This window comes from Taudactylus pleione, unplaced genomic scaffold (assembly GCF_031769625.1).
Source record: "Taudactylus pleione unplaced genomic scaffold, aTauple2 ptg000009l, whole genome shotgun sequence".
NCBI classification, from domain to species: domain Eukaryota; kingdom Metazoa; phylum Chordata; class Amphibia; order Anura; family Myobatrachidae; genus Taudactylus; species Taudactylus pleione.
In genome coordinates, this window is record NW_028284412.1 from 14,680,324 (window position 1) to 14,692,899 (window position 12,576).

General features: G+C 43.8%; 1 protein-coding gene across 1 annotated transcript in view; it reads right to left on the reverse strand.

The window, feature by feature from the left end:
• The window catches only part of AIFM1 (apoptosis inducing factor mitochondria associated 1), an 80,711-nt gene that overhangs the window by 37,376 nt on the left and 30,759 nt on the right, over positions 1–12,576 (reverse strand). Inside the window, exons 9-12 of the mRNA XM_088467394.1 lie at positions 2,368–2,444; positions 2,174–2,282; positions 1,929–2,036; positions 1,748–1,836 (exon numbers count right to left, since the gene is read on the reverse strand). Coding sequence (XP_088323520.1) covers positions 1,748–1,836; positions 1,929–2,036; positions 2,174–2,282; positions 2,368–2,444 — 383 coding nt within the window. The remainder of the gene's footprint in view (positions 1–1,747; positions 1,837–1,928; positions 2,037–2,173; positions 2,283–2,367; positions 2,445–12,576) is intronic.

Genomic DNA, 12,576 nt, shown 5'->3' on the forward strand with positions numbered 1-12,576 from the left:
TATAGTTCTACAACATCTGTGGGGCCACCTATTACCCACCCCCATTTTGGGACATCAATGTAGTTTAACACCGTCTTTATGAATTAGGGTTGGTAGCCACTGGGAGCGTCGAGACTCACAAAGGCATAAATCTGCCTATGGAGAGTGCCCTTAACTAGTAGTCAGCTATAGAGAAGCGTTCCAGGGCTGTGAAAAGGAGACAACTGGAAAATAAAATTGCTACCCCTAAGGTTTTTTTTTTACTATAAAAAGTATTAGGGAAGTTGCTTCCTTCCAGAGAAGGGGCTGCACAAGCTTTAAAGTGTCCCCTGGATCAGAGCCACATCAGCCTTAAAAGCCTATTGCCCACCCCTAGTCTAGTTTCCCCACCCCCTGATTTGGTGGGCCTGGGTAATCATGATAATTGTCCTATATTTACCTTCATTATTATACCCAAGATTATCAGGCAGTCTGCACTGACAAATTTGCTTACTGAAAATTTACCTCCCCTTCCCATTTCCCTCTTTGGCCATGTACGCTTAATGATGAAAAGGAACTCCTGAGGCTCCCTATATGGGAGACTGATTTTTCATCCTTTTCAGACATCATTGATTCTACCTGCTTATTCCAAGGGGATGGGGCAAACATTTCCTAAATCGTTCCTTTATTCATCCTAGACACGGTGAAGGATGATGTATAATTTTGTCGGCCTGTCTGTCTATAGATGATTATGGTCATCTAAAGCTAAAGCCCAATCTGGCTGGTTGAAACGAATATCTGGAAATGTATGATGGCAAGTGAGAAGTGACAATTTGCTCCTAAATGCTGGAAATTGGACAAAAATGGTTGTTCGGACAAATTGGTTAAATCACACGGATTCAACCAATTTGTCTGAATGACCATCTTTCTCTGTTTTCCAGTGTTTGGGAACAAATGGTCGATTGTCATTCACTCCCATGAGATCCGGGAAAAAAGATCGACAAAGTATAGATAGACTCCCTGTCAGTAGGTCGACAGGGACAAAAGGATAACACAGGGTTAGGCACTTCCCAGAGGGTTAGGCACTAGGAAAGGGGGTTAGGGTGAAGATTAGGGCTAAAAAAAAATAAAAAAAAAAAAAAAAATCATGTGGCGACCTTTTGACCATGTCCACCATTTGTACTCATCGACCTTTAGTATGCCGACCTTTTGCCCGTCGACCTACTGACTGTCTAACATTTGCGGTTTATCTATACATTATCAACCTTTTTACTGTAGATATTTCAATCCATACCACGCTCCCATACAATACCAAATTTTTGTTCCAACCAGCCAGGTTAGACAGATAATCTTATAAAGTGTACCTAGCTTTAGAAAGTTTACTTGACTCTAACCTGGCTACACTTAAACCACTATTTACATCACATCCTTCAAAATTATGTATGTATATGACTCTTTGGGTTACGAAATGCAACATGTTTCACAACCTATGACATTTGTCATTGCGAACATGGCTGTTTAACTCTGTTTATATCTCGGTTTATTGTGTTATTTATAATCTGTATGATGCCTTGTTAAGGACTGAATATTCCTTATTATTTTATTTGTCTTGTCAATCTTCCCCTTCCACACTATGTTTGATATTGCGTATTTTTGTATTCTGAATTTGTCTTTTGATTACATTTCCTTGTTTTATTCTTACATTGAATGTACATTATTAGAATATTCTCCAGTAAAAACACATTTCTGGAAAAAAAAAATACTATAGGAAAACTCTTTTTTTCATTACCTTACGTCCATCCTTTAGAGAAATATGAAGCTTCCCATCTTGACAGCTGACAGACTTAACCACAGCCTCTGACATTACATTAACCCCCTCTAAACAAACAAAAAATAAAAAACATATGAGGATGGTACAAAAGGGCATAATGTACTTATGCATATTTTATTTTATCCAGAACACAACTCACCGCTCTTCACTTTCTCAGTGGTCCAATGGCTTAGATACTCGGGGAGAACCTTCCCCATATTTCCAGATTCAGGAAACATCTGAATAACCTCTAGGCCAGTCCGCTGTCCTGCAGAGATTTTTTTATGATTGTCAAGTTGTGGCTTGATTATCTCCTGACATTTTTACTCACACTTTTCCTTTGATACCCAAAGTCCCAGAAAGTCTCTCCCATGCCAGATACCTGCAATCTTTTCCCAGTCTCACCTCTCCATCCTAGGGCACAAGCCAGCTCGCTGCCCAGGAAACCACCCCCAATTATTGTAATGGAGTCAACAGTTGAAGAAAGGCGATCCAGAGATCGAAAATCAGACACCTATAAAGAGAAGTCTTCAGCAAAATGGTAGGAGAAATGCCTACAAACATGACTGTCTTCCCTCCTCATTACTGAGAAAAAATACCCGTCTGAATAGTGTTGTTTTCTGCTTCACTTCCTCACTAGCTCGTTCTATGGCTGGAAGATTTCGGGGAGTCCCTCCTAGGGGGAAAAAAAACAAAAAAACAAAAAAGCTTTGTGCTATTGCTATAATAATAATCAATTAATAAAGTAAGCTTATCAGAATGTAAACTGGGTTTATACGAGCAAATTTTTTTTTACCAAAAACAAGTCAGATCACACTGCATGGAAAGTAAACCATTTGTGAAGAGAGGATTTTCTTACCGTAAAATCAGTTCCTCCAAGTCCAATCTGGGAAACACTGACGTTGGGATATGAGGGAGAGGAAGAGGTCGAGGTGTGAGTACTAAAATAGTTAATGGCTGAAACTACCCTCCCTTATATACCTTCCCCTAGCTCTGCAGTTATCTGACTAGCAAAGCCAAAAGGAGAAAATTAGGGAAGAAAAACAAATAAAAAAAAATCTAAAATCACATCACACACCAGGGAGGGAACGCAGAGTTTCCCAGATGGGTCTCAGAAGAATTGATTTTATGGTAAGTAAATCCTTTCATCCTAATCTGGGGAAACTGCCGATTATTCGTTGGAAAGAAGCCGCTGTCTGTACAAGCCACCAATTATTTGTTGGAAAGGCGGGGAAACGCGTCACACTCCTGGTGCATTGTCTGAGATCTGGTAACTAAGTGGGAGTGCAATATACTCTGGGACTGGCTGTGTTCACATTCTAAAGAGGTCTCCTGAATATTCTCCATAAAGGAATGTGCTGAGGTGGAAATCCAGCAGCAGGGAGGCAGGTAAAAAGATAACCACATCAGTGGAGAGGTAACTATTATTACAGCAACAGAGTCCATGGCTCCGGTGTATTAACTGAATAACAAATATACTAATCAGTTATGAATGATATTTGGAGCATGTGAAATATTAACATTGAATGAACTGTGCCCTGTATATGTAATATGCCATACTAACAAAGCACTATACTACATTTGCTAATTATTTGCTAATTACCAGTGGTTCTGGACTATAGAATAAAAACTACAGCTTTGCCACATATATTGAGAAAGATAACTTATCACTGATAATCCTCTATTGTGATTTTTTATTGTGAATTGTTATGCACTTTAAATTGTATGATTTTGTCATATGGCCATATGTGTGTAATAAATAATTGATTACATAGTATTGGTGAATTATTAAGAGCCTTATTGTTCCAACTGTGTAGCGCTTCCTAATACATACATACACACACATATATACACACACACACTTTCATTTATGTACTGTTGAAGTTTGCAATTGCCACTAGTTTGGAAGCAGCAGCTGCAGTTAGATTGTATATCGTTGCCAGAGGGTGGGGTGGGTGTGTGTATTTGTTAATAATCTGGTGGGGTGGGTGTGTGTATTTGTTAATAATCTGGTAATCTGGGACCATGCGAGCAAAATTTGCATCCTTGACCACAAACATGTGGAACCGATACAATTTGGTAAACTTGTGTACCGAGGACCAGGTAGCCACCTTACACATCTGTTCAACTGAGGCAACCTGTAGAACTGCCCAAGAAGCACTCACAGCCTGAGTCGAGTGTGCTCGCATGGGATCCACAATAAACTCACCCACAGCTACATAAGCCTGCTTGATAGTTGCAGTAATCCAACTAGCAATGAAATGCTTGACGCTGGCCAGCCACTTTTATGGGTGTGGTAAAGCACTAAGAGACAATTTGTCTTTCGCAAAGCAGTAGTCCTGTTTACATACAGTATATATACGGAGTGCTCGTATCACATCCAGAAATCAAAAGGAAAACACTCTGGATCAGATGGATGCAAAACTGGAACAATTACCTGATTCTGGGGAAAATGTGAAACCACCTTCCGCCAAGTACAGAGAACCCCCTGGTCCGCATGGAAAATTAAAAAGGGGGGAGTTGGCTGACAATGCTACCAACTCAGAAACCCTGCGAGCTGAGAATATCGCCAAAAGAAAAGCTACCTTGAAGTCAACCACCTTATTTCTTTTTTCTCTAATGTCTCAAAAGGAGCCTGCTGAAGAGAAGCCAAAACTAAATTAAGGTCCCATGGTGGGATAGGTGGAACATAAGGTGGCTGGACACGTAATATATCTTTGTATGAAATTTCTAGCATCTGATAAGGATGCCAGACGCCTCTGAAAAAGTATAGACAAGGCGAAAAACTAACCTCTCGAGGAAGAGAGGCGAAGGCATTTGGACAACCAGTCCTGTAAAAAAGAAAGTAGCCTTGGAAGGCAAAACCCAGAAGCCGAAACTTTCCTATCTTCGCACCAATGGATACAAGCTCTCTACACTCTATGATAAATAATTGAAGTGGATGACTTACATGTTTGTAACTTAGTCAGGATAACGGCTGTAATAAAAAACCTTGGGCCTCAAGAGACTGGTCTAAATTTGAATGAAATAACAGGCCCTGCAATAGTAGACCTTCTCGCAACTTCAACCTCCATGGCTGATCGACCACTAGAGACAGAAGACTCAAGTATTCATGACTTCTGTGACCAATCTGATTCTATTGAAAGGACATGAGCCTTTTCTCGCTTGACCAGTCTGATTACATGCGGGAGCATGAATATGGGTGGAAAAAGGTATTTGAAGTGGAAGGATCACTTGGCTGTAAAGGCATCTACCAGGGTTGCCTGTGGATCCCTTGACTGTGCCCCATCCCGTGGAAGATTCCTGTTCAACCAGGATGCCAAGAGGTCTATCTCTGGCAGACCCCATCTCTCCACAATTTGGTTGAATATATCCTGATGTAGGGACCGTTTCCCTGGGTAAACCTTAGGTCAACTGAAAGTCGGCTTTCCCAGTTCCCCCCTGGGATAAAAATGGCAGTTATGGCCGGAACAAATCTTTTTGCCAATGTCATAATCTGGACGGTCTCTGACATTGCCAAAGGACTCGAAGTTCCTTTTTATCTATTGATGTACGCCACTGCTGTGGCATTGTCCGATTGCATCTGTAAAGGCCTGCCCCTGAGAAAATGTTGTGCCTAGACCAGAACATGAAAAACTGCTCGTAGTTCTAGCACAATTACAGAAAGGTTTTTCTCTAACAGTGACAAAACCTCTTGAAGTGGAACCCTAGAATCACTGCACCCCATCCGTGGAGACTGGCGTCCATTTCCAAAGAGACAATTGACAACCCCTCGACAGGTGGGGAGTGCAGAGCCACCAATCTAGGCACTGGCACGTCTGTACAGACTGGGGAAAAAAAAACTGCTGATCTAGGCAGGGATCCCAACCTCTCCAACGGTGCAGGATAAAATGCTGAAGGGCTCCGTATCGGTTCCACTCTCCCTTTTTCACAAACTTCAGAAATCTATTAACCAATTTATTTGGCAAGGTAAACCTCCTAGGTTATCTTCCTCTATTCTCAAAAAAAACATCTCCATAGGTGACAGGGGCTCCCTGAGTTTAAGCTCTACTACCTGGCCTCGCACTTTTCTCAAATCACCTCCTCATATCCCCCCTGGTTCGACCTCATGGCTTGATATTGAATTATATTAATTTCCCGGATCTGTCCTCCTAATGGGGTCTCGGTAAGCAACACCGTCCTACCTCCTCTACCCTCCTCCATACACATATGGACCCTATATGCCGTCCTATACGCGGTTACCTCCCCTTTTACTCCCCTTACCCTTATATGGAATAATCCTGATTTTCTGCTAGGTCTTCAGGCCACCCACATGAAGTCAAGGATTGCAATTTCTCTTAAATTTCCTGACGACTTCAGCTCACATGGTGTCTGGCTTCCCCTTTCGGACTTACAATTGAAATCCTCTACTCAGCCTCTAAATCCATTTGAACACCTTCAAATACGGCATTTTCTACATTCCCTACCGCAAGCTCCACTTCTCCGTACCCTCACCCCTTTTGAATCTCTTTGTACATTAAATACCATCCAATGTCCAAGGGTGTGATTTCTCAGATATATGGCATCCTCTAAGATGCTGCTCTCCCTGTCTGTAATCCCCATGAATCGCCTTGAGAAAAAGACCTTGGCCCTCCGCCTGATGAAAAGGCCTAGGAGGACATGAGACTGGCGACTGCTAAATCCTTCATTTCTACCCACCTTTCAGAAACCTCTTATAAACTATACTACCGCTGGTGGTATACTCCAGTGCGACTCTCTCAAATGTTTCCTTCTGCTTCACCCCTCTGCTTGAGAAACTGTGGCCTCTGAGGTACCCCCCTTATGGCTGATGGACTTGTCCTGTGCTAGAATCCTTCTGGACTTTGGTAAGCACACTGCTGACTCACTTGCTCGAGTCTACTATACCAAAAGACTCGTGGATCTTTCTTCTCAGTTACCCCCCCATACCTTTGTAAAGCTTCTGTCAAATTGCTGTCCCACGTATTAGTTGGTGCTAAAAGTCTCATAGCCCGTAATTGGAAGAACCCCCACCACCATCTCTCTCTGCTTTAAAATCACAAATTTGGCACGTAGCATCAATGGAAAGTCTTAATTACTACCTCCATGACAGGGGGCACATGTTTACCAAAGTATGGGCTCCATGGCTCTCTTATGAGGCTGCTAACTCGCCCACATCTCTCCCATAAACCATTCCCATCTGACCCATGCGCGATAGGCTGGTATGCTATACCTAGAACTACTCTCCTTTGCTGACCTTCCTTTGCTTATCACTGGTCTCCACCACCTCCTTTCTCTGTGTGTCTGCTATGCATGACATTTCCCTCCTTTTGGAGGTTTTCTGGCCACAATTTAATATACTCCATAACATTTTACCTCTCCTTGTAGTCCTGTAAATCAGATTTCCCTTTCTTTTTCCCCCTACTCACTCAATTCACCTAATGCATAGTGTTTATTATTGTGTACAATGTGTTTACAAAAATGGTCTCACTCATTTTCCTTTCTCTTTTTGTTATTTGTCTGTTTATGGATGCTCTCTAAATAAATAATAATTAAAAAAAATAAAAAATGCTGAAGGGGCCTGGAATGGAAGCATGCAAAATGAACCGCCTCAAATGTGGCTACCTTCTTTCCCAGTTGCTGCATGCAGCGTAGTATGGACACCCTGTGAACACTTAAAAAGCTTTTTTAAATTCAAGATGGGATGAAAAGAGCCGCCTAGTTTCTTTAAAAGGAAAATATATGAATAAAATCTTACACAACTCCTGACAACAAGAGTGTGAATTCCCCCTTCTGAGTTGATCCCAAGGAAGAGGTGGTAAAAAAAAAAAAAACGATGGGGACCCTCCAGATCCAGTATATAACCTATCTGATCCAAAGGTCTGCTGTTGACTGGAATAAGACATCCCAGAACAAAAGAAGACAGGCCTCTATTCAGGTGGAACTGGGATCCTCCTGACAGATGACATTGGGAGGAACGGTCACCTCTAAGGAAGCCTGCATGGTATGACCCCCCACGGCCACTGGCCCTCTGAACTGTCCCGTTCTGTGACCTCGTGTCGCACCTCTGGTGAGTGGAGGCCAGAATCTACCAGACAACCTAAAGGGCTGATACCTAGGAATTCTAGAGTGAGATGGAAGGACTGGGAGAAACTGACTTTTACCGCCAGCTGCCTACATAATTATGCGTTCCAGTTCTGACCAAAATAAGGAATGTTCAATGGAAAAAACGGCTTCCAAGGTCTTTTTAGATTCATTATCTGCATGCCAAGAGTGCAACCAAAGCGTCCTTCTGACCAAGACAGATAAGGCAGACATACCTGAGAGAAGGAAAATAGCATCTACGAACGCATGACTTACATAAATTGAAGTCTGCTTCAGATTATCTACCAAGGCTAGGATGTCAAAAAAGGTCTGCCCCTGATTGAATAGCCTCTGCTAATTGATTGGTCCAAGCCTCTATGGCCTTGGTAGCCCAGGCTCCTGCTAATACAGGACGCAGGGTAGTACCTGACAAGCTTAAACAGTTTAGGTGGTTTAGACCAGACTTCACCAACAAATCCGAGAAATGCATAAAGGAAAGGTTAAAAACCTGTTTTTTTCGCGCTTGAATAACCCTGTAGGAACTGCCGAGGCATAAGGCTCCTCATCCTCAATTTTTAGTGTCTGGGGGATGGCCTGGATAAGTTCAGTAACTCCCAGACCATCAGGAGAACTGTCCTCCCAAGTGGAACAGTGTAGCCATTCCTGATCCACCACCTCCCCTTCCTACACAGAGGATCCCTCTGAATCCTCTTCACCAGGGAAACGTACAGTCTGTAGAGGCTGGTGTTTACAGGCCCCAGCACCGGCCCGAGCCCAAGACTGCTTCTAATGATGAACAGACTTGAGAGTCTACCCATTTGTATAGTCCAACCTGCATCTACAGGATTACAGTGTCTCTCAGAAGAAGGGGACTGAGACGGTGGGACCTGCAAAACTAAAAGGAACTGAAGCACTTACATCAGCCTGGCTGTGGACACCCTGCACTTAATTTACTAAATGTGCAATGGTCATTGCCTTCACCCATCCAGGCAACACTTCCTCTGCAGGAGCGTCCCTGGACGAGTGCTGACAAGGCGCCTCAGCTTGCAATGGGGGTGACCTTTCGCAAATATTCAGGCTCTTGCACTCTATGCCTACCCATTAAGACTTTACTTCTCTAGAGCATAGTCTTCGAGATACTATCCGTTCAGAGTTAGCAGAGATTAAAAAGGACATTTCTCATCTAGGTGAGAGGGTTTCTCAATGTGAGGATTTTCGGGACACCTCAATGGATGCATATAATTGTTTGCGAGAGGTGGTGGTCGACCAGGCGTCCTTGATCACTGCCATGTCCCAGCAGTTGGATGACCTGGACAACAGAGGTAGACGCAACTACCTTAGGGTGTAACGGAGGATATCCCTGCAAAATAGCCTCTCTCACCAGAATCTTAAGGGAGGATTCCCGGGTCCCATCCCAGGATATCATTAGTCTTTTGACAATGCTCACAGGGCGCTATGGCCTCGCAGTGCAGAGGCAGACCAGCTAGTGACATTATCTGTTGCCTTTATTACTTTAAACAGAAGGAGGAGATTGTACGCAAGATCCATAACCTGGAATTAATCGAGATAGATGGGCAGAGGATCCAGATTTTCCAGGACTTGTAGTGGTCTACTCTCCAGAGTCACAGGGCCCTCAGGCCTCTTACGACGGAATTACGTAATCTCCACTTGCGCTATAGATGGGGCTTTCCTTTCAGCCTACAGGTTACGCACCAGGGAAAACAGCTCATCCTCAAAAGATCCTTTGGATTTGCCTTCCTTCTGCTCCGTTTTAGGGATTACTCCTCCTCCCAGATGGGAATGATTACACCACAGGCCCTATTCCACCCGCATTTCAGATGGACAATTAAATATGGCAGGCTGTTGAGCATTCGGCAAAGAGTACCAGGCGTGGTCGGCGACCATCTGATAGCCGTTAGGGCATGTGCGTGACTCTTGAGTATAGTCTTGAAACAGCCTTGAGGGCTGGAATTCTTGGCCGGATGCGGCCGTCCAACAGTTTTGAGCGCTGGTAGAAGGCTTGGCTAGGTTGGCCTGAAGGCCGTAGATTATGAAGTGGCCTTTGGGCCATGCAGCAGCCTTGAGGGCTGATATGACTTGGCAAGCTGTGGGCAGTGGGCCGTAGAATATGAGGCGGCCTTTGGGTCATGCAGCAGCCTTGAGGGCTGTTATGACTTGGCTAGATGCGGCCAGTAGTCTGTAGAATATGAAAAGGCCTCTGGGCCGTGTAGCAGCCTTGAGGGCTGGTATGACTTGGTTAGATGGGGCAGCAGCCGGGTAGTATAGATGTAACAAAGTCACTGGCATTGGTGCGTAGGACTGCGCACTAAAGTCACTGGAGTGCGGCCTGTGCAGCCAGGTTGACACAAGCAGCCGACACTGTAATGCGTACTTTGGACACAGAGTACTGTCTGTGCCGCCTGGATGACACGAACAGCAGGGGACAGATTTGCGGACCGTGCCGCTTGGATGACTCAAATGGCAGAACAGCAATATAGCAGGCAGAAACAAACTGGAGCTAAACTAGAAGACAGGAGACAAAGCCAGAACTGGAAACATGAAAACTCTATCACCGCATCGGAGCAGCGTAAGCGCCAGCAGGATATAGATGTAGGATCCAATCCAGACTGATCCTCAGCATGATGGACGGGAGGTAAGCGAACGCTTGCCTGGCGTTCACCTTGCACAGTATTCGCAATACAGCAGCTTGTGACAATTGCCGAGTAACATGAACTACTTTATGGTCTACTTTGCCTTGTTAAGCCCTGGGTTTTGCCGATCTATATGTTACAGGACTTACCTGACTTGTATTCCATTTGCCAGAATGTCCACAATGTTTGCCTTCTCTCTGGCTAGGGGATGATGTACCTCCCTTTCACTTGTGGACTTACTGGCTGGACTCATGTTAACCCAAGGGCTTTGTGAGTATAGTTCAATTCAGTCAGTGCGCTATATACCAGTCCTTATCAGATGTTCTTCTGGTACAACAAGTCCTACAGTGGATTGCTAGAATGATGTTCCAGTCTCCCAAGTTCAATTGAGTAGCACAGCTGGTCCACTTGCGCAAATAACAGATTTAGGTCTGCATCTTCCCCATCTATATTACCCAAATGAAAAACGGGAGAAGTATGTAGAAAAGTGTTCTCCGCAATTTTTGTTACCTTCTTGTACTTTTTTTTTTATTCTTTTTTTCTCCCTTTCCCTTGCTCCTTCCCCCTTCCCCCACCCGAGTCCATTGTGTGTGCCTGATGGCAACCAGTTCTAGATGTACAACCCTCAGGGTTGTTTCAATCAATGCAAAGGGGCTCAATATCCCAGAAAAATTATCCAGGGCACTGCGTGAACTCTTTTAAGGCTGATGTGGCTTTTATCCAGGAGACACTTTAAAGCTGGTGCCTTAAATTAGGGAAGTTGCTGAAAGGAAGCAACTTCCCGAATACTTTTTATAGCATCAATAGCAATAAAGGTAAAACCTAGCAATTTTATTTTCTTGTCATCTCCCTTTCACAGCCCTGGAGCGCTTCTCTATAGCTGACTATTAGATAAGTGTACTCTCCATGGGCAGATTTACACTTTTGGCAACCAACCTTAAGTCATAATGACTGTTAAACTGCATGGAGCCCTAAAACAGGTGGGGGCAATAGGCAGCCCCCCAGATGTTGTAGAACTATACATCCCAGCATGCGCTGCCACAGTTTTGCTTTTAAGCCATACTAAAACTGTTGCAAGGCATGCTGGGAGTTGTAGTTCAATAACAGCTGGAGGACCTCTTATTGCTCAACCCTGCCCTAAAAGAAGAGATCCTCAATACTGGGGGGACGATTTGAACTGGACACTCCATCCTAATGTGGATACTTACTCTTCCTCCTGTATTTGCCCTACTAAACCATACCAGGGTGATCAGTGAACACTACATGAACACCAGCTGGTCGATATATGGCGTCTCCAATACCCTACCGACTGAGAATATAAATGTTTCTCCTCTCCTCATAACTCCTAGACTGGATTATTTTCTACTGCCCCATAAGTACTTGAACTCTTACAACACACTTCTATCGAAGCAATGACTTGGTATGATCATGCCCCTATCACTCTTACAGGGTCTTTGCCAGCTGCGGAACAGAAGGCACTCTCCTCAGCCCAAGCTGAACTTAATAAAATATTGAATGACAGGGTGAAAAGAGGATTTCAGTTTATGTAGAAACAGTTACTTTCAATGGGGGACTAAGCCAGGTAAATTATTAGCACGGGCCCTGCGTGCTCAGAGAGCGGTATACTTTATAGAGGTTAAGGATGATACTGGTAGAGACTGTAGATTGACCTCCGATATTGCCTCAGCATTTCATTCTTATTATTCGAAGCTGTATAACCTTTCATCCTTGGGCTCTCCTTCAGAAGTTGCTGCTTTTCAGTAGAATGCATCTAAGTATCCTCTGAAGGTCGGTTTCCCCACTATTTCTGAGAAGGACAGGGACTGGTTAGACAGCCCATTCACATTGGAGGAAGCTCTAAAAAAAAAAAACACTCCTACAGGTAAAAGCCCAGGCCGTGATGGGTATACAGTTTCGTATTATAAAGCGTTTAGGGCCACCCTTTTACCCAGGATGTTGTCTGCATTTAATTTAATATATGATAAAATAGGCTTTTCATCTTAGTCTCTTGAAGTCCATGTTGTGGTTATCCATAAAGGAAGGTAAGGACCCAGTTCTATGCTCCAGCTATAGGCC